The sequence below is a fragment of the Typopeltis vanoorti genome, chromosome 19 (assembly GCF_054136105.1).
Source record: "Typopeltis vanoorti isolate ZY-2024b chromosome 19, IOZ_Tvanoo_1.0, whole genome shotgun sequence".
Taxonomy (NCBI): domain Eukaryota; kingdom Metazoa; phylum Arthropoda; class Arachnida; order Uropygi; family Thelyphonidae; genus Typopeltis; species Typopeltis vanoorti.
Window position 1 is genome coordinate 16,802,642 of NC_143567.1, and position 23,570 is coordinate 16,826,211.

The 23,570-nt window shown below is 35.3% G+C and overlaps 1 protein-coding gene across 2 annotated transcripts in view; it reads right to left on the minus strand.

The window, feature by feature from the left end:
• Nucleotides 1-23,570, minus strand: part of LOC150095882 (general vesicular transport factor p115-like) — a 245,709-nt gene that overhangs the window by 77,293 nt on the left and 144,846 nt on the right. For both annotated transcript variants that reach the window (XM_090409601.1, XM_090409600.1), the window contains exons 13-14: nt 21,511-21,621; nt 3,706-3,827 (exon numbers count right to left, since the gene is read on the minus strand). In XM_090409601.1, the coding sequence (XP_090265727.1) occupies nt 3,706-3,827; nt 21,511-21,621 (233 nt within the window). The remainder of the gene's footprint in view (nt 1-3,705; nt 3,828-21,510; nt 21,622-23,570) is intronic.

A 23,570-nucleotide genomic window follows, 5' to 3' on the forward strand; every position in this document is an offset into this window, starting at 1 on the left:
AATCCGACAAGTATTTGCCATTATTATTAGCTTTGCTCTTTTCTCCAAATTTTCCCAAAATATTTTTGTATGTCTGGCAATCATTTCCTACTCTGCTATTTAGATCCCCAACAAGGACCAACTTTTCATTTTTCATTGTGTCAGTTGCTTTTTATAAAGCCTCAAAAAATTCCAGCTCCCCATTCTGATATTTGCCCACATCACTCCACTTGATATTGCCTGCCATTCAAGAAGATTAGCCTCGTATTTAGTGTTGAATACTATTGCTACTCCTTTTCTTTTATTGTCATTGCCTGAATATAACATTTTGTATTTATTGCTCAGAAAGAGCTTACCAGTTTCGGTCTTTTTTTGTTTCAGTCACCCCTATTATGTCGATCTGGTACTTATCTAATTCCTCAGCTAGCTCTATTTCTTTGCCATTCAGGCTTCTTATGTTGATAGTACCGATCTTCAATTCTGGTGATACTGAGTTCAGGTGTAGTTTTAGGATTTGTTCCAGTAGCTGACTTTCACTGTTCGCCCTGGTTTCCTGGCGAAAATAACAGGGGCTTTGTTTAACCGGGTGATGCCCCAGCCATCATGAAATTCTATCATGTTGTATCATCATTTAATATTGTGGTTTAAGCCAATAAGAATACAATTTGGTTGGCTAAATCCCAAATTGCCAGTCCATCCTCATTCGTTCAGAATCCAGGTAAATACCTAACAGGGTGCACCACGAGAAGGTGAGGATTGGCTATTAGGTCAGAAGCCCTGGTCGGTTCTCCACATTCCTTTAAAGGCTATGTGGAGGTCTCCTCTCAGTTATACAGCTTTGACTCTTAAGCACCCCTTGCACAAAGCTTTCTTTTATTTTTCTGTAATTTTTAAGGGACATTCTGACAGTCAGGAACTATGATATTTGTTATTTTCTTAACACTATAACTTGAGTTCACTGGAAGTTTTTAATTCATTTTTTATTTTTTTATTCTTCTTGCAGTTTCTATGGCTGAATCAATCTTTTCTTCATATTTTGCAAATGGTTGCAAAGGTTTGTATCTTGTTTTCAAACTCACTTTTCTCCAATAATATTCAAACTCGAGTTCTCTGTTGCAATCATTAGGAATTCAATCTTCTCTTTCTAAGCAATTACTGTAACCTGTAAAAGCTGCTTATCTTTGGTTATGTTTGTCTTCAATAGGATAATCAAGTTTCACCTGCTCAAAAATAAATGCCTTTTAATTCTCGATTCAAATCTTTGTATATATCCTTGTACCCAAACCAGTTGATATTGCTATCAACAGTAGTAAATATGAGTTTCCTTATTTTATGTGTTCTCTCTATGTGAATTTATGCACATTTTTATGTTTGGATATGATGTTAGTAAAGTCAACTCTCACTGTAGCAACCACCACTATACAAACCACCCACCATAACTATGACTAGTCCTGACTAAAACTCCCATAGGTACAATGCTATGTTAAAAGAAATTCAATACAACAAACTATTCCTGTGGTCTCTATGAGTTTGCTATAGTGAGAGTTGACTGTAATTCCTATTCCATGTTCTGAATAGACATCCAACAGGTAGTTTGCATGGTTTGTTCTTTTCCACCAAAACAATTATAGGTTCAAGGTTAATTTCCTACTATGCTATTCAGGTCTTCAACCAGAACTACCTCTTCCTCTGTTCTTGATAGCAGCTATCTTCTCTAATTACTTGAAAAATTTCTTTATCTTCCCAAATGCAAACTTTCATTGGATTACAGGTACAAATAATCACTGTACAATTTCTCCACATCATGAAATGATACTGCCTGCTATTCAAAAAACTTATCTTTGTACTTATCATTGACTATTGCAACATCTAACTTGTTTTCCTGTTCATCACTGACCGAATATAACAATATAGAGTTATTATTTATAACTATCTCACCTACTTTTATCGTAGTAACATTAATCATATCAACACTAATTTCTTTGCTCAAGCTCTTTTCCAATTGTGCCTCACTGTGTTGATATTGTCTGTCTTAGATTCCACTGAGTTTGGGGTTTTCTGCAGCTTACTTTTAGCTGTTCACCTTGCTTTCATGATGAAAGCATCTGATTTGCTTAATCAAATGACTCCTCGAAGTGGCATATTCGATCACATTGTACCCTTTGAGTGTGGTTTAAGTCAATACAGAATACAATTTAACAAGTCCCAAATTGTCACCACATCCTCATTTATTCTGCATCTAGGCAAATGCCTATTAATGGAGTGCACCAAGAGATTACAACGACTACACAACAAGCTGGAATATGTACAGCATGACATAGTTTCAGGATAAATGTTGTGGTGTTTTCCAACATTTGTCCTGGAAGTATCAGTAATGGCTGTATGAATCATTCCTTGCATACTGTTAACCATCACCATAGAAAACACAACAAAATCATGGCACAAGTCATATATAGAAGAAATTAGCTACAGCAAACTATCCCTGTGCTCTCTAAGTTTGCTATACTGAGAGGCAGCTGTATAATTTAATGCTGTTAGTATTAATAATGGAGATCAAATTATTGAAATCATTCTGAAATAAACATTCTTCATGCAGTAATTTAGTAATAAAGTAATATTTTGTTTTATAATGTGTTTAAGAGATTCTCAGTCTTAAATTTTTTTTTTTTTTTTTTTTTATGATGATTTTGACAGAAGGAATTCTTCTGTCCAAAGAATGCATAAAAATATAATATGCCAATATTACATTTCCACCAGATTTTTGTTTCATCATAGTAATACCTAATGTCCTCAGAAAATGAATAATGAAAATGAACAAAATATCATAAATACCTTTATGATACTTTGACTCAAAGTATCATAAAGAAACTCAAAGATTGGAATCAGAGAGTTTCATGTGGGATTTAATATCCCCTTAATTTAAATAACGTTTATATCGCCGAAATGAAGCTTATTAGCTCTTTATATTTAAGTAACTTAATGGTTGCACCTGTTTGGAAACTCGTATAGCAGAGTATATAAGTTCTTTTCGCTATACACTTTGGTATTAATATTAATTTGGTCTAGCTACTCACTGATGATGCCTCAAAAAAGGCTGAAACCGGTCTGGGTAGTGACCTCCCACCAAAATGTAATAACAGCATACATTTCCTAGGAAATGTGTTTTTTTTTACATTATGGAAAATACCTAAGAATAGTGATCAGAACTTTACTGACTTTGCTGCGAGTTCTCCAGTATTGTACTACGTACTAGGGTCACTTGCATTAGCTCACGCTAGTGGTCGCCGATACTTTATAGTTTACTATATTCGGCATGAAACTCTCTGATTCCAATCTTTGAGTTTCTTATTTTAAAACAATGTGGGATTTAATATCCCCTTAATTTAAATAACCTTTATGATATTTTTTTTAACATTATTGGTGGAAAGTATCCACCAATAATGTTAAAAAAAATGATAACATACTAGTTAAAAAGAAAAAAAAAATAGCAATCATTCAAAATCATAGGAGGAACAATTTTTTTAATATAAATTTATATGAAAGTGACATTCACACTGCCCTGTATATGATAAAAATTCATATCTTTAAAGAAAGATTGTGTGAATAACTCATTAATGTAATGTATTACAAATGAAGTTTTTTTATGGCAAAATACAGCAGTAAACTTTCTACAAAGATTTTCAAATGGAAATTAATTTAATAAGCATGCTTACTAGAGTTACTTACTTAGTGAAACTTGGTTGAGAGTTATCATTAAATTCAATGCAGATGCCTAGGAGAAAGGCACAGATTCCTTGTATGAGATCTTCATGCTCATCTCCTTCTGCTAAACTTACTTGAGAAGTTAACTGATATATACAATTAAGTAAAATTCAAAAGTAAAAGAATTCCTAGCAACTATTAGAAGTAAAATACACAACTACTTGCTTATCTGGAATTCAGTTATCTGAAATTCTCAATAATCAATTTCTACATCATCAAATTCCTGATATGTACCCTGGATAATGCACATCCTTGAACAGTACCACATGATTAAGTTTACATTACCATTAATCTCCTATCAACAATTTTCCTCCCAAATAATTCTGTTATTTGTCAGGACACCAATATTGTCAATTTTCTATTTCATTTTCTAGAGCACTGCCAACTGAATCAATCCACTATAGTTCTTGATCTTCTAATGATTTTTTTTCCCAAGCATCTATTCTACTAGCCTTTCAATTCCTATTCTGCTCAGGTGGCCATAACACTTCAGTTAACTGTGCTCACATATTCCTGAATGCTAGTTCTTTCCTAATATTTTCATTTTTGTTATGATTTTGATAGCTCTCATATCTGCAGTCTTTGATAAACTGTTTTATTTTTACTCGAACTCTCAGGACCATAAGCTAAAATTGGTTAACACTATCTTGAATACTGCTAGTTCACTGTTTTGGCTAATTACTCTCATTTATTCCATACTAATTTATTCAGGTGACTCTCCAGCATACCAATTTTGCTTATTCCACTGTTTATCTCCAATATTTAATTTGCCAAAAATTGTTCCTAAATAGTTGAAATATTTTGCACTGGTATCCAAAACCTAAGGATGAACACTATTTCTGAAGATTATACAACTGCAAATTCAGATGAATCAGCTCATGGCAATTTGTATAACTGATGATGTTCCTAATAGAAAGTGGGTACACATTCAAATTTTTGAATTGCATGCAAAAGCATCACATAGTAACACACAACAGGATGAAAAGCAAAAGGCTGTGCTAAGCGAATTGTGTTTGAAGGAAGCACTTTTCGTGAAGGAATAAAGTTGCACACTTGGATGTCTTGTAATGTTTCAAAGACATCACTAGATGCTTTCACGCAGAGAAGAATTATTGGAAAGCTTGAAGAAGGCTGCAGAATTACTAATGTTGCCAGAGAGTTTGGAATCTCACATAACTTTGTATCCAGGCTCTGAGCAAATGTTTGAAACCAACTGAATGTTTCCAGACATTTGTTAAGAAAAGATTTTTGGTTATAACAGCAAAATGTAATCAATGCACCACAGCAGGTCAAGTCCATTCAAGCACAGGTGTATAATGGTCTATACATGAAAGGTCACAAGACCTACAGCACACCAGTGCCATGTGTGGGCAAAAGGAATAGAAGAAAGGAAGAGTCTGTTCACATTTTGCTAGAACAGCTGAGGGTTGTAATCTTTAGGGAAGGTAGTGGGGAAGAGACCGTTCCAAAGGACAGAAGTAGATAGAATAAAACAGGAGGCAGTGAAGTTGGTTTGATGAGTTTCAAAATGGACTGAAAAAGGGTGTTAGTTAGCAGTGGCTCTTGTTGTAATGACTTTGGAGGAAAGTGGAGGGATAACAGTGGCCAATTCAGCAGAGAACTGTCCATGAAAGTATCTGTAAAAGAGGCATAAGGCAGAAACTGAATGTCTATGAGAGAGAGAGAGAGAGGGATCATTAATTAGCAGGATTATCCTCTTCTGGATAATCCCACTAATTAATGAAGCAATCTTAGAGAGGATTTTGGTACACCACCCCAATTATGGGAACAATATTCCATGGCTGGGTGGATTTGAGCTTTGTATAGGGTAAGCAGCTGTGAAGTGTCTTGTGCAAAATATCTTGTGTAATGTCCTGTGTGAAAAAGTACACCAAGTTTTTTTGTGACTGCAGAAGCTATAGTTGAAATATGGTTGTGCCAGGAAAGAACAGAGGTGCAAATCAGTCCAAGAAGAGAAATCTGATCATGTTTGGATATCTCAATATTACTGAAGGTAAGGGGGAATGATGCGAGCTCCTTCTTGCGAGAGATCACACAGAACTGAGTTTTAGTGGCTTGAAGTTTACAAGGTTGTCCTTAACCCACTGGGATATAGCTAAGAGATCCGAGTTCAGGTCCCTGGTTGTAGTAGATCTTCAGGATTCTAATACTTGAGCACTAACAGGTGTGTCGAATGAAAAGGAAGAATGGAGTGTACTTTCGTCAGCAAAGCTATGGATAGAATTGGAAATCTGTGAGAGCAGGTGGATTATATACAAGAAGAAGAGAGTGGGTGAAAGAACTGAACACTGGGGTACTCCTGCATTGGTGGACAAATCTGAGGAGAGTAAGCCATCCACCATGACACGTAATGAGCAAACAGAGGGAAAGTTGGCGATCCAGTTGCAGAGTGGAGAAAGCAGACCATACGATAAAAGTCACAGAGGTCCTCCCAGTTGGCACCCTTGTAGTGCCAAAGGACACGAGACTGTGAACTGGTGGTTGTAGGTTGTTCTGAAACAAAAGGGACTTGTATGAGGTTGTGGTCTGAGTTTCCAAGAGGAGAACCGACAACCACAGTAAACCTGGGGGGGGGGGCCTTGTTAGGAAAAGGTCAAGTGTGTTGGCAAATTGGAAAGGATTGTCTGGTATGCTGGTGGGAAGATTGATGATCTGAGATAGGTCATCACTGATGGTGAACACCTCAGCATCCTTGCCTGCTTGATCGGTGAAACTGGAGAAGGGGAGCCAATATGAGTTGCGAACATTGAAGTCTCCAAAAAAGATGACCTCACCACTGGGGTACTTAGACTGCAGAAAGTCAAGCTTTAGAGAGAAAGTTGAATAGGTCAGAGTGGTTGATGGAGTGGAGTTTGGAGAGTGATAGATTGAGCATATGAAAAGGGCAGGTTGATTTGGTAGAGAAATTTTGAGTTAAAACAGATCAAATAGTGAGGATTCAAGGATTTGTAGTCTCTAGCATGGTATGCTGATTCTGATTAATGCACAAGTGCAGCCCTTGTGGCAGAAAGAGCTGTATAATTTATAGTTGGGGCAGTTAAGGTGTACCGGCTGCTGAGGGTTGCCAGTTGGGGTTCTGAAAGAAATAGCAGTTCTGGTTTAGATGACTGTAGATGGTGGTGCACATCATTTATATTGCTGTTTAGGCCACAAATGCTGGTGACAAACTGTGGCAAGACATCAGAGCCAAGTAGGCCTATGTGCCCGTAGTCCATGTCACTTTATCCACAGCTCATTGTAGAGCATGTTTGTGATGATGTATCAATAAAAATTGGATGACACCAGTGGGCTAATGTATTCTTTACATATGAGTCATTTCAGTCTCCTCCAATTCTAGATGACACTTGATCTGGCATGAAAGTGGTACTGCTAACCATCGTGAGAATGTTCTTGAAAGGGATAGATATGACAGTGCTAGGGTCATGACGTGGGGAGGCATTATGCTTAATGGATGCACTGAGCTACAAGTGCTGGAAAAAAGGGACTGGGACTGGTGAATAATATTGCAATGTATATATTGCAAATAATAAAGTTCTTCAACATCATGTTCGATTGCTCTGTGGTGCTGTAGGTGGAGAATTCATTTTTATGGATGACAATGCCACACCACACTGTACATGAGCAATGGAGATACTTCTGGAGACCAATGATATCAATCGAATCGAGTGGCAGCCTGCTCCCCAGATCTCAACCCATAGAACTCGCTTGGGATGCAATAGGGAGGCCTTATCCATGCTCTGAAGGAGGAGTGGGCCAGGTTGCCTCAAGAACTGAATCACTTAGTTCCTAATGTCCAATCTTCATCTTCTCATGGTGCACCCTGTTAGAAAATATCTTTATTTTTGTTTTATTTATTTAAAAATAAATAAAACAAAAGTAAAATGACAATACAACATGATGGAATTTCATTCAGGCTAGGACATTGGCCAGTAACACAAGGCTCTTGCTGTTTTCATCAGAGAACCAGAGTGAAAAGTGAAGTAAGCTTCTGAAACAAACTCCAATTCATCATCAGCAGAGTTCATGTAAAACATATTAACAGAAAAGAAATGGAACTAGCAGAAGAACTGGATAAATATAAGATAAACATAATAGATGATACTAAAACAAAGTAGATAAACTTCTAATATCTTCTTCTAAGCAACAAATGACAAGATATCATATTCAGGAAATAATGATCAAGAAAAAGAAGGAGTAGCTGGCAAGCAACATCAAATAGAGTGACGTGGCAGAATGACAAATTGCACAACAAGATTTATTTGTGCTTTTGGTCTCACAGGAGGTTCTACTAAGGAAAAAGAGGAATTTTTCAAGAAATTTTTAGAAGGCAGCTGACACAAAGATAATAAAAAAACTGATTCTTGTTAGACATCTAAGCAGAAAAGTATGAAATGATTATTATTATTTTTTTTTATTTATTCATTTCTTTTTTTTTATGATGACCCCATACATGAAAGGTCACAGGACCTATAACACAATGCCATGTGTGGAATAAGTGTTTATGGAAGAAGTAATCTATTGATATGTTTTTTAAAGAGTTGGAGTTGTACTCAGTGGGAAAAACAGTATGAAGGAAATTGTTCCAAAGAATAGAGGTGAATGGAACGAAAGAGGATGAGAAGTTTGTTTGGTATGTTTGGAGTCAGACAGTGTATGGGTGTTTGCCAATGACTGCTCTAGTTCTTACATGGTAGGAGATAGTGGAGTAATGGTAATGGCCAATTCAGGGGAGCAATGCCCATGAAAGTATACCCACACAAAGCAGAAACAGTGCCTATGGGAAAGTGGCTGAAGGGAGTCTGAGAGGGAGGGAAGGGTCACCTATTAAGCAGACTACCCTCTTCTGTATATCATCAAGAATTCTTAGGGTTTTTTTTGAGTGAACTACTACAAATTTGGAACCAAGATCCCAAGGTTGGTTGGATCTGAGACTTAGTGTTAGAAGTTGAGCAGAAGAGAAGTAATGTTTTGAATGGAAAAGAACAGCAAATAATTTAAAGGTCAAGGGGGCTCTGTGTGTAATATGTTTGTGCCAGGATAAACTGAATGTGACAGTTAGCCCAAGAAAAGAAAGCTGATCTTGAATGGAAACTGGAATATTATCAAAAGTAAGTGGGAGTGAAGTAAGATCTTCCTTGTGAATAAAAAGGCAGGCCTCAATTTTTGTAGCATTGAAATTTACTAATTACTGTTTTCACACCCCCTAAAGAGATCAGTATTTAAGTCATTGATTATGGAAGATCATGAGGATTCTATAATTTAAGAGTCAATGCCTGAATAACTGAGAGGTCTTCACACACCCTTTTGAGGAATATAGAGAACCAACTGGAATCTTGACCTAATGTCCAATCTTCACCTTCTCATGATGAGATGAAGCCAACCCTGTTAGAGGATATCTAACCTTTCATAGGTAAGAAATATAAAATAAATAAATAAATAATAAAATAAATTTGTGTACTTATATGGTTTCTCAAATGAAGAAGAGGAATGAAAGGTGCTGTTATTGGCAAAATTGTGAGCAGAATTTGCAGAGAGAGAGAGAAGATCACTGACGTTAAGAAGGAAGAGTGGGTAAGAGTACAGAACCGTGGTATGCTCAGGAATTAAAAGAGAAATCTGATGAGATGAAGTCATCCAGCATGACAGAGCAACAATATGGGTTTCTCCAAATCTTTCCCTTGCCTGTATCCAAAGGTGAGTTAGATTAGTGAGGTCAGCTGTAGAAAGAGAATGGTGGAATCCATATTGGTGATCGCTAATATTTATGAGTCTCCAGGTAGTGAAGGAGCAGACTGTAAACCTTCTCCATCACTTTTGGAAGGTACTGAGGTGAGAGCAATGGGACAATAGTTAGTTGGCCGACTTTTTTCTCCCTTTTTTACAGGCTGAATGAAGGCCTACTTCCATGCCATTGGGATGCCAGTTGAATATGGTAGGTTTTTTTTTTTTTTTTTTTTTTTTTTTTTTTTTTTTTTTTTTTTGGCAATGAAGGTTTTTTTTTTGGCAATGAAGGATGAAGGATAAGAGTTAATTCTGGGCATAAGTTTTGAGCAAAAATGGAGAAATACCATCTGGACCAGGAGTCTAATTAATATCAAGATTAATCAGGGTTTTCCTGATGTCCTTCTGATAAAAGTTCAGAGGCATGCAGTGGGGGTTTGTAGTAGTAGTAGTAGTAGTAGTGATGGAAGTGATTTCTTTTGGTTGTCCAAGCAAGAGTTGGAGGAAAAAACTGATGACAAGAGGTCCACCTTTTCCTTGGGCGAGGTTACCATGGTAACCTCGCCCATCAGAATGCAGATGATAACAAAAGGAAGGGCAGAAGTCATGCCAATGGCCTTGGCAAGGGAGAGGAGGCCTTAACTGCCAGTTGAGCAAGAGGACATATGTCATTCTTCTGAAGTTGGTTTTGGAATAAGCTAAAAAAAATTATACTTGTTTCAGGCTGTTGTGCGAGATGTATAAAGAAGCTGGAATTTTTAATTTAAGCCACTGAACATATGCTGCATTTTTTTTTTTTTTTTATCAAGGACAATAGTTGTTCTTTTTATTTAGAACCAGGGCTTGGATACAGGTCAGAGTAATCTGACTATGAAAAAGATGCATAAAAATTCAAGAGGTCATCAGTTAGCACAATTGTAGTGCCATAGGATATGAGGCTGAGACTGGCTGGGAGGAGAACAAATAGCAGAGGAAACTTGAATAAGACTGTGGTCAGAGTTGCCAAGGTGAAAGCAGGCATCCATAATGTATCTAGAAAGAGACTTAGTTAAGAAAAGGTCCAGCATTTTGGAAGAATGATGAGGATTGACTGGTACTCTGCTTGGTAGATTAACTATTTGTGATAGGTAATGATTGATGGCAAATGATTCAGCTTTCCTTCCAGCATGATCTGTGAAGTTGGAGTGGAGGAGCCAGTTTGTGTTATGGACATTAAGGTCTCCCCAGGAAAACAATCTTACAATTTGTGTAATTAGTTCATATGACAATTTTTTTTGTGATAAGTAGTCAAGAAGGGGTAGCATGGTGTCAGAGTTAGGGTAGCAATACAGGCAGCAAATGAAGGCTATAAAGTAAGGTCAGGAAATCTTGATTCCTCCTGGCTAGAGAATCAGCATGTACTCTGAGAACAGAAAAAAATGTACGTCAAACAATGTAAAACTAGACACAAGATTACCAGATATACAGAAAGTTTTGGGAAAATTTGGAGAAGAGAGCAAAACTAATAATAATGGCAAGTACCTGCGTGATTTCTATTCAATTGATGGACTAGCCATTATTAACATTATGTTTCAACATAAAAGATGTGCACAAATTCACATGGAGAAAAGACACAAGACACTAGTGATATCTTCACACCAGTTAAGGACAAAAGAGTATACAGAGGATTAAAAAAATAAGAAGTGATTACAATTCAGTTATAAGTAAGATAAAACTGAATATCATAAATATCATATTGAAAAGAAAAGTGTATAAGAAAGTTTTATAAAGAATTTTAAAACTGTCAACTCATAATACACATATTATTCAAGACAAAATAGAAGAGTTCAAAAACAATAGTCAAACCTTGGAGATTTAGTGGCCAACTCTGATTCATTCGGCTAGATAGGTATGTGGTGGGTTGTCTGAAAGGATAGAACAACCACAACTGTGTGGTAGATTCTGGAAATTACAAACAAAAGTAATCAAGTAAAAGAAGAAAGCATACAGAAAGTTCCTGGCAAGAGAGTCATAGAACGTGCTCTGAGGGAACAGAGAAAAATATAAGTGAAGCAATGTGTAAAACTAACTCAATAAAAGTCATGGGGAAATTTTGGTAAAATGTATAAAATAAACATTTGGAAAGTGGCAATACATTACGGAGGCTAATTCAAAAACCTTAACAATGAAGAAAATATTATAAAATGAATCAAAGATGATAAAGGTTTCATGAGAGCTGAAGACAAATATATTTTAGAAGTATGGAGTAACTACTTTGAAAGATAGAAGAATGATATAAGCAGTGATAGTATGATAGAGAAAACAAGAAAAAAGAATGCAATCAAGGAGTATCAATACTTGAAGTAGAAAATACTATCAAAAACCTGAAATTTGGAAAGGCAGCTAGAGTGGAAGAGATATTCAACCAGAAATGTTAAAATATCAAGGTAGTTTTACATTGGCTACATTGCTTAATTCAGAAGGTCTGGTCAAAGAGTCAAGTACCCTCTCTAATAGTACCATCTATAAAAAGGATGTGAGAATTACAGAAGAAATTCCACACTTGCTTGTTATGCAAGAATACTTGAGAAATGGCTAAGAGGAATTGTGGAAGGTGAAACAATCAGATTCACTTTAAGACAAACAGCCTGAGAAATATTAGGAACATAACAAGGATCTTTAAGTGTACCAAGAAAAAAGCTGTTTCACCCACTATAATTAGATGGTGTAAATAGGACATTATATCAGCAGTTAGTATCGAAGGAGATGTAGAAGACCATTTGATGTTGGATCTGGTGTGAAAGCATGTTGTCTCCACTGTAATTCATCATCTATGTTAGAAAGAAACTGGCATTAAACCTGAAATCAAAATTGGAGATATTAATCTTAACTTTTTACTTTATGCTGATGATGTCATACTTCTAAATAAATCCAGGTCAAGTCTGCAAGATTTCCTGACTAAATTGAATAACTGCTGTAATAAATTTGGTACAAAAATCAGTAGTAAAAATATAAGACCATGAAAATAGGTAGGAATGTTGACAACATTAACTGCATCCTGAATAGAGAACCTATAGAAAAAGTAAAACATGTCAGCTATTTAGACATTTTTAGTGAAGATAAGCAAATTAAATATGGAAACAGGCAACAGAATTAGAAAAGCTGTTATGGTAAGAAGTTAAATGAACAAATTTATATAGAATAAGAGAGAAATTAGTCAAAACACTATACCAGTTCTGTACAAGTTAGTGTTATGAATCTGAGAGCAGGGTTAGAAATACACTTGATCAAAGACAGGAGACCACAGATCTAAGAATTCCTAGAAGGATTAGGAGAGAGTAAACAGACAGATTCAATGGCAAAACATATTAAAAACAAGGATATTAGGAAGGTGTGATACTATTAGCATTCAGGAATGTGTGATGGCAATGCAACTTAAACAGAATTGGAAGGGTTAGCAAAACATTTTTTTTTTAAATTCAGAATAGCATGAAAAGACAGAGGAAGACCAAGATCTAGGTGGATTGATATACTAACAAGTGTATGGGAGGTCAAAATATAAGATATGACAATATTGGTGTTCCGATACAAATTTTGAAGAAAATAGTCAATATGAAGTTAGTTATAATGTAAACTTTCATGTAGTACTATCATAAAATCCTGTCCTCTCCTTTACTGAAATTGATAGTGAACATGCAAAATGTTATCCAAAAACCTCTCACACTATTACACAAACCTGCTATATGTCCACATTTATACAAAAACTTGAAAGGCCCAATTGACCATGTGGCCATGACTATGATCAGTTGGGCCTTGCAGACCATGCTTTGGATATGGCTCACAGAAACAACTAGAAAAAGACCACTATGCTCCATCATTTAATCTTGAGCTCAGCTTAAGATTAAAAGCAGAATTAAGCTAAACAAAACCCAATCTCTTACAGGTAAAGCTAAACTCAAAAAAGGAAGAGAGAGAAAGAGAGTCAATCTTATGAAATCTAAGCACAACAGTGTCAATTATTACCAGATGCCATCAGATTTATTTATACTTTTCAACAGTAAATTACAAAAAAATTTAAACTGAATTAAGTACTTGATTTTTGAAAGATAACACTGTGAAAGTAATTTGTTCTCAGAGGGAAGATGAATATCATCTTAGCAACCTTACTTACTGGAGGCCTGAAGTATCTAAAAAAACTCCATGTTATGCCTCTAGAATAGGGTCTCCAAATTATCACCATTAGCCTATCCCATGTATTAATGTAGTATAAGTTTACTACTTTTCGTAGGATGGGAGTCATAAAAAAATTACTAATTTAGGATGACATTCACAAACATTTAGAAATATTTTTAATGCCAGTCTCAACTACAGAAGGCTATAAACTTATAGCAAACAAACTGGCACTGTAATCATATTTATTGGAGTAATAATCTGGAAACTTTTTGCTAGTGCAGTATATTAATATGATACTTTTCAAACCACTTCAGGCCTCAAAATAAGTGACATGGTAGACCTGCTCACACACTCAACAATGAAAATTATCTACCATTAATATATTACATTGCTTAAACAAATAGGTTTCTAAATAATGTAAGTATACATAATTCAACAGATATTATATAAAATACCCTCAAAGATGGTGAATTGGCTGATTAATATGATATCATTTTTACTATTAGTATATGCACAATACTCTTAATTCATAACTAAAAATATATACTATTTATATGCAATAAGAGAGTTTTAAAGCAAACAAAAGTTGAGCAGCTCTCAGATGTGAAATGTAAACTGAAATATGCAAACATTATTCAAAAAAAAAAAATGAAAGAGTTTGAAAACAGGAACCAAACCTTGGAGATTCAGTGGCAAGCCTTGAAGAAAACCCTGATTGATTCAGCCAGAGTGGCATGTGGTGAGGTTGTATGTAAAGATAGAAAAATCAGAACTCCATGGTGGACACAGTGTTAAATAGGCAGTGAAGGAAAAGAAGAACGCATCAAAAGCTCCTGGCAAATAAGTGTGCTCTTAGACAATACAGAGACAAATGTAAGAAAGCTAAATACTTTGTAAAACTAGCTAAAACAAAAGTCATGGGAAGACTTTGGAAAGAACATACAAAGTAAATATCAAGAAGGTGGCAAGATATTCTGGAGGTTGTCAAAGAAGCTCAGAAATGGAGGAAAGAGTGTGTAAAGGGAATTAGAGATGACAAAGGTGATATGAAAACTGGAGAAAAAAGATATCCTTGAAGTATGGAGTAATTACTTTGAAAAACTGCTAAATGAAACAAGCAGTGATGACAGCACAGTGGTAAAAAACACTTACCAGGCATACAACCAGGAATATATCCATACTTGAAGTAGGAAAAAAGCCATGAAACGCTTGAAATGTGGAAAGTCAGCAGGAGTAGATGATATTCGATCAGAAATGCTGAAGTATGGTGGTATAAAATTCTTACAGTGGCTGATTCAGAAGCATAAATCAGAAGGCCTGGACAGAGGGACAAATTCCCGATGATTGGAGTAGAGCTCTCATAGTACCCATATATAAAAAGGGAAATAAAACTGAATGTGAGAATTACAGAGTATTTCCCTACTGAGTGTTCCCGGTAAGATTTATGCAAGTATACTTAAGAAATGGTTGAGAAGAATTGTGGAAGACAAGCCTGGTGAAGAACAAGCTGGATTCAGGTCAAATAGAGGCTGTCCGGATCGGATCTTCACTTTACGACAAATAGTCGAGAAAGCATGGGAATATAACAAAGATCTGTAATTAAGTTTTGTCGATTTGGAAAAGGCATACGACAAGGTGCCAAGAGAGAAGCTATTCAATATGCTACAGTTATATGGTGTCAATGGAGCATTATATCAAGCAATACTTAGTCTTTATTTGAGTTGTAAGTCAGCAGTTAGAAGTGAAGGAAGTACAGGAAGATGGTTTAATGTTAAATCTGGTGTGAGACAAGGATGTACATTATCCCTTCTGTTGTTCATTATCTATATGGATCATTTTATGAAGGAAAGTGGTATTAAACCTGATATCAAAATTGGAATATTAATCTCAGCTCTTTGTGGAAGATGTTATACTTCTAAAGAAATCCGTTACATGTCTGCAAGATTCCCTGACTAAATTGAATAACTGTTGTAGTAGATGTAGTATGAAGGTCAGCATTAAAAAGACAATGAAAATAGGCTGAAACATTGAAAATATCAACTGCATTGTGAATGGAGAACCTGCAGAACAAGTAAAACATTTCAGTTACTTAGGCACGATTTTTAGTGAACATGGTAAATTAAATATGGAAATAGACAACAGAATCAACAAAGCTGGTATGGTAGGAAGTCAACTGAATAAATTCATATGGAATAAGAGAGAAATTAGTCGAAACACTAAATTAGCTGTATACAAGATAGTGTTCAAACCAGTTTTAACTTATGGATCTGAGAGCTGGTCAGAAGTAAAATACTTGACCAAAAACTAGAGACTGCAGATATGAGAATCCTGAGAAAGATTATAAGCATGAACAGATGGCATCAATGGTAATATCATATTAAAAACCAGGATATTAGGAAAGAACTTGACATTGTCAGCATCCAGGAATGCGTTAGCAGAGCTAATCTCAGGTGGTATGGTCACTTAAATAAAATGGGCAAAGAAAGATTAGCAAAACAAGTGTTCTCGGCCTGGGTGCTTAAGAGTCAAAGCTGTATAACTGAGAGGAGACCTCCACATAGCCTTTAAAGGAATGTGGAGAACCGACCAGGGCTTCTGACCTAATGTCCAATCCTCACCTTCTCGTGGTGCACCCTGTTGGGTATCTACTTTGATACTGAACGAACGAGGATGGGCTGGCAATTTGGATTTTAGCTGACCAAATTGTATTCTTATTGGTTAAACCAAAATAAAAAATGATGGTACAACATGACAAAATTTCATGCTGGCTGGGGCGTCGGCCAGTCAAACAAGGCTCCCGTTGTTTTCACCAGGGAACCAGGGCGAACAGCGAAAAGTCAGCTACTGGAACAAATCTGAAAACAAACCCCAACTCAACATCACCAGAGTTAAAGATCGGTTGTTGTTGTCTTGTCCTTTGAAGAGTCTTAGATGTTTCCGTGTGCTCCTTGTACTGCTTTGGCTATGTCTGTGATTTTGTTTGTATAGAGCTGTTGTTCAGGATTAGGATCTATTTCTTGCAAGGCTGCTGTAATTGCTGGACAGGTAAAGATGTGAGTGGGTGTCAGTTCAGTATTGGGGCAGTTGTTGCAGTTTCTATATGTTCTCGTATCATCTGTATTGATCTTCATTCCTGTATAATGTCCTGTTCATAGTCTTGCTATCGTGTTGGCGGTCCTTCTGTCAGCATTGATCTCGGGAATTTGATGTTGTATCACTGATTTCAATGGAATTAGTTTAGCTTTTGCTAGTGCATTGGCATCAGCAAGAGTTATCATATGAGTTTCTTGGTTGAGTTCTCTGGCCTCTTTTGCTAATTTATCAGCTGCTTCGTTGTGATCAATGCCTACATGAACAGGAATCCATTGTAAAATGCAACTTTTACCTAAACACTTTAGTTGATTTAAGAGTTTATGGATGTCTTGTGTGAGCTTGGTATTGCCATTTTTGATTGCCTCCATAGCTGATCTTGAGTCACTGTAAATTATAATTCCTTCAGATTGTTGAGATGATGATAGATTTAAGTAGGCTTCTAGTGCTTTATTTATTGAGTAGAGTTCGCTGGTAAAATTGGAAGCGATTCTCCCAGATCCAACTTTTATTGAAAGTTTTTCACCTTTTGGGAGTAGGAGGAGAACACCCACGCCTCCATTAATCATATTGGTGTCTGATGATCCATTGGTATAACAAATAACCTGTTTGGAGGATGAAAGAAGGTTGATGGTATTTAAGCCTTTTTCTTTAAGCATTTCTTTTGGTTCTTTTTTTGTACAGAGTTTGGTAAGGTTTAGAATTATGAAGGTATTTGAAGGTAAAGGACTGGAAAATAGAGGTTCTTTGTTTATGTGAACATTCAGCTGATCAAGACCTATTTCTTTCCTGATAGTGTCATCATATTGTAAAGTTGATGATCTGTGAAGTCTGCAATTTTGGTTCCAATGTTCATAAGTTTTTAGGGAGATATGATCACTTTGGTAGCTTCTGATATTATTTATGAATTTTATGGTGGCAAATTTTTGTCTGTCCTCCAGCAGGTCAAGCCCACATTTCTGTTGGGCTCTGATGCTGTTAGTGGATGAGACTGCACCAATGATAATCTTGGATGCTTTTGCTTGTATTTTGTCTAGTTTTTTCTTTACCGATGAGGCCGAAGGTGACCAGATAGGTGCTGCATATTCCATTATTGGCCTTATTAGTGTAGTGTAAGTAGTTTTGAGGATTTTTGGCTTTGCGCCCCAATTTGTTCCACAAAGCCTTTTCAGTATATTTAATTTTTTTAGAGCTCTGTTGGAAGTGTTAGAGATGTGTTGTGCAAAACGTAATTCCTGATAAAGCGTAATACCGAGGTATTTTGGATTTGTGACTTTTTCAATTAGCTTGTTATTGATCATGACTTTGGGATTGTAGGAATGGTACTTTGAAAAGATCGGTACTATCAACGTAAGAAGCCTCAATGGCAAAGAAATGGAGCTAGCTGAGGAATTAGATAAGTACCAGATCAACATAATAGGGGTGACTGAAACAAAAAAGACCAAAACTGGTGAGATCTTTCTGAGCAATAAATACAAAATGTTATACTCAGGCAATGACAATCAGGGAAAGGAAGGAGTAGCCATAGTATTCAACACAAAATACGAAGCTAATCTTCTTGAATGGCAGTCAGTCTCAAGTAGAGTAATGTGGGCAAATATGAGAATGGGGAACTGGACAATGAGACTTATTTGTGCCTATGGTCCCACAGACGGTTCTACTAAGGTAGAAGTGGAGGAATTTTTTGAGGCTTTAGAAAAAGCAACTGACACAATGAAAAAGGAAAAGTTGGTCCTTGTTGAGGATCTAAATAGCAGAGTAGGAAATGATTGTGAGACATACAAAAATATTTTGGGAAAATTTGGAGAAAAGAGCAAAACTAATAATAATGGCAAATATCTGTTGGATTTCTGCTCAGGACATGGACTGGTTATTACTAACACCATGTTCCAACATAAAAATGTGTACAAATTCACATGGAGAGAAGAGGCTAGGAATAAGAAAAGTCTCATTGACTATATTATTGTTGATAGTGATGTTTTCTCCCTGGTGCAGGACACCAGAATGTACAGAGGATTTGAAATTGGAAGTGATCACTATTTAGTCTTGAGCAGGATAAAATTGAATTTCACATTGAAAAGAATAACATGTACGAAAGTTTTAAAGCGAATAAAAGTTGAGCAGCTCTCAGATGTGAACTGTAGACTAAAATACAGAAAGATTATTGAAAAGAAAATGAAAGAGTTTGAGAACAGGAATCAAACCTTGGAGATTCAGTGGCAAACTCTGAAAAAAACATTGATTGATTCTGCCAGAGAGGCATGTGGTGAGGTTGTCTGCAAGGATAGAAAAATCAGAACTCCATGGTGGACACAGGAAGTTAAAGAGGCAGTGAAGGAAAAGAAGAAAGCATATCAAAAGTTCCTGGCAAATAAGTCAGCTTTTACTCTTACAGAATACAGAGACAAATGTAAGAATGCTAAACAGTGTGTAAAACTAGCTAAACAAAAGTCATGGGAGGACTTTGGCAAGAATATAAAAAATAAATATCAAGAAGGTGGCAAAATATTCTGGAGGTTGTTGAAGAAGCTTAGGAATGGAGGAAAGAGTGCTGATAAAGGTGACATGAAAACAGGAGAAAAAGATATCCTTGAAGTATGGAGTAATTACTTTGAAAAACTGCTAAATGAAACAAGCAGTGATGACAGCACAGTGATAAAAAACACTGACCAGGCATGCAGTCAGGAATACATATCCATACTTGAAGTAGAAAGAGCCATCAAAGGCTTGAAATGTGGAAAGGCAGCAGGAGTAGATGATATTCGACCAGAAATGCTGAAGTATGGTGGCAGTATGGTGGTATGGTGGTATGAAGTATGGTGGCAAGCAATCTGAACTATGCAGTGGCTGCACTGCATAGTTCAGAAAGCCTGGACAGAGGGACGAATTCCCGATGATTGGAGTAGAGCTGTCATAGTACCCATATATAAAAAGGGAAATAAAACTGAATGTAAGAATTACAGAGGTATTTCCCAACTGAGTGTTCCTGGCAAGATCTATGCAAGTATACTTGAGAAACAGTTGAGAAGAATTGTGGAAGAAAAGCTTGGTGAAGAACAAGCTGGATTCAGGCCAAATAGAGGCTGTCAGGATCAGATCTTCACTTTACGACAAATAGTCGAGAAAGCATGGGAATATAACAAAGATCTGTATTTAAGTTTTGTCGATTTGGAAAAGGCATATGACAAAGTGCCAAGAGAGAAGCTATTCAATATGCTGCAGTTATATGGTGTCAATGGGGCATTATATCAAGCAATACTTTGTTTTTATTTGAGTTGTAAGTCAGCAGTTAGAATTGAAGTACAGGAAGATGGTTTAATGTTAAATCTGGTGTGAGACAAGGATGTACATTATCCCCTCTGTTATTCATTATCTATATGGATCACATTATGAAGGAATGTGGTATTAACCTGATATCAAAATTGGAGATGTTAATGTCAGCTCTTTGCTTTATGCGGATGATGTTATACTTCTAAATAAATCCGCTACAAGTCTGCAAGATTCTCTGACTAAATTGAATAGCTGTTGTAATAGATATGGTATGAAGATCAGCAATAAAAAGACAAAGACAATGAAAATAGGCAGAATCATTAAAAATGTCAACTGTGTTGTGAATGGAGAACCTGTGGAACAAGTAAAACATTTCAGCTACTTGGGCACAATTTTTAGTGAAGATGGTAAATTAAATATAGAAATAGACAACAGAATCAGCAAAGCTGGTATGGTGGGAAGTCAATTGAATAAATTCATATGGAATAAGAAAGAAATTAGTCGGAACACTAAATTAGCTGTATACAAGACAGTGTTCAAACCAGTTTTAACTTATGGATCTGAGAGCTGGGTCAGAAGTAAAACACTTGACCAAAGACTAGAGACCGCAGATATGAGAGTCCTGAGAAAGATTAGAGGCGTGAACAGATGGCATCAATGGCAATATCATATTAAAAATGAGGATATTAGTAAAGAACTTGACATTGTCAGCATCCAGGAATGCATTAGCAGAGCTAATCTCAGGTGGTATGGTCACTTAAATAGAATGGGAGAGGAAAGATTAGCAAAACAAGTGTTCTCTGCCAGGTTGGCAGGAAAACGACCCAGAGGAAGACCAAGATATAAGTGGATTGATACGGTACAAAGTGCTTAGATGATAGAAATATAAGATCTGATAATGTTGGAGTATCGACAAGTAACAGACCGATTTGGAGGAAAATTGTAGATAGGAAGTTAGTAATGATGTAATTTTTTCATGTAGTACTGTCATATCCTGTACACCCCTTGAGGGTATATGGCAGGAATTTGAAGATGATGATGTGTTCTCTGCGAGGTTGGCAACAAAACGACCCAGTGGAAGACCAAGATATAGGTGGATTGATATTGTAAAAAGAGCCTTAGACGATAGAAATATAAGATCTGATAATGTTGGAGTCTTAACAAGTAACAGACTGATTTTAAGGAAAATTGTAGATAGGAAGTTAGTAATGATGTAAATTTTTCATGTAGTACTATCATATCCTGTACACCCCTTGAAGGTACATGCAGGAATTTGATGATATGTTCATAATATTAATGCAGTAATTCATTTTGCAAGTAAAATAAACCTTGCTAATCTTGCTATTTCATTAAATAATGCTAGTTTTATTTAAAAAACTGTGCTGGAAAAAATTCCAGCACAGTTTTTTAATTAAAAATTTCTTACAAAAGAATGCATAATTAAAACAAACCATTTTATGTAAATGTAACTAAATATTTTGCATTATTATTCTACTGTAAAAAACCAAAGGATACAAATGGAATATTAGTTGGAATGCTAAGAAAATGAGTAACAGCCAATGTACAGTGTGCTAACCACATGCTTATCAACATCAAAAGTCCAACACGAGTCTGAACTTTGCCACCCTAGTGAAAATAAAACAGAATTACTGAAATGCAAATTTTAAGAATCAAGTCCCATTGAAATAATATGAATTTTTCAATCACACATTTTTTAAAATATATATAAAGTTAATATGCAATTAAACATTAAACTATATTTGCAATCCCTGTGTGTTTTGCATGTTCTAATTATGGTAACATGTTTAGAAAATGTATTGAATTTTGCATTGTGGTGAGAAATAAAAATTTAACATTTATGTAATGGTCCAGTTGAATGAATAGTTATGTGATGGTCTCCACTATAAGTAGAGACCATCACATAACCATAGAAATAGTTGCTGAGAATGGAAGATTTACTACAGTGATTTTCTTTAGAACAGTATTGTCCCTATAGGGTTTTGGTCAGATCTTTTAGTTTGTTTTGGTGAGTGATTTATTACAGTGACAGTCACCTGTATCATTAAACTTTAATTCTTTAATTATATTATTATCAAATCATGTCAATGTTTAAAATTAGCTCCTGCCATTATTATTTTATAAATGTACCAAAAGTAGATTATAATGAAGTGAAGGAGATCAAGAACAACAGATTTTATTTTATGAGTACTGTTTATGAGTGATTTTTATGTCTTAATCCAGAAACACAGTTATTGCGACTATTCATTTTTTTGAACAACCTGTTTATGGATACGAACTATTTTTGAAGGTAGATTTTTGAAGTAAAAAAATATCTATCATTAATTTGATATTTTAGAAATCTTTCTCTGTTTTGCTCTCTGATCTTATAGTTACCACAGGTTTTTGCAGAATCACATTAAAAAAATGAAGTTTTGTTTTCTTCATAAAAAATGCAATTAAAGAAATGCAGCTAAACTATTTTAAAATTACAATTGCACTAAAAATGATTTCCACTTTTTTCAAGCAGGAAACTTTCCGTATTTATATAGGAACATTGGTTTTCTTTAAATCAGTGATGAATAGTAACACTATGTAATGACTGCAGTAATGATTTTTCTACAAACTTGATCAGTGTACAGGAAAATTTTTTTAAAAATTTGGAACCGATGAAAATAAGAAAATTACTTATTAGTCTATCATTGTGGAAGGGAAGAACAATGATATCACATTTTTGGAAATAGGATCAACGATTTGGCTACAAAAGAGAAATATATGATAATTTCAAGTAGAAAACCATGGTCTATATTATTTATGAATCAAATATCCTGTTATCTATTTTTACTGTTTACAAAAAAAATAACATGTTTTTTTTTTTTGTTTGTTTGTTTTTGGATCAATGCACCAACATGAACACATCTCTTTCTGATTCTGGTGTGATACACCTGAACAACATAGCATTAGCAAGTGTTTATATATATATATATATATATATCATTATAAAATTTAATTTTTATCTATTATCTATACATCTCCCTTTACACATTTAAAAAAAGATGAAATGTATCCCACAAATAAAGCTAATGTAGGTATCATTACACAGCAGATGTAATGATACATACATCGAAAGTAGTCTCTATTAAGTTCCTCAAATAAGGACAGATGATAAACATGAATTATAATAGTCAAGAAATTATATTATGTTCTTGTTTTAATTCCATATATACAACTGTAAGTATCTTCATCACTAGGCTACTACTTATATAGAGACTGCTGACTTCACATTGACTGATTTAGTATCCCATGCATTTAATGTGAAGTCAACAGTCCCTCTATATAAGCAACCTAGTGATGAAGATACTTCACATTAAAACTTTGTTCACTTACATTTAATTATAAGATTAAAACAATAATATAATATTTTGACTATTATATTTTATTTGATAATCAAGTGAGAAAATTTTCTACAAATAAGAATTGTGTTAATATATTGTACAATATAGGCATATATTGTGCCTATTGATATGGCATCGACTGCATGCTGAATTTTAAACCTTGTAACAAAAATAGAAATCTGG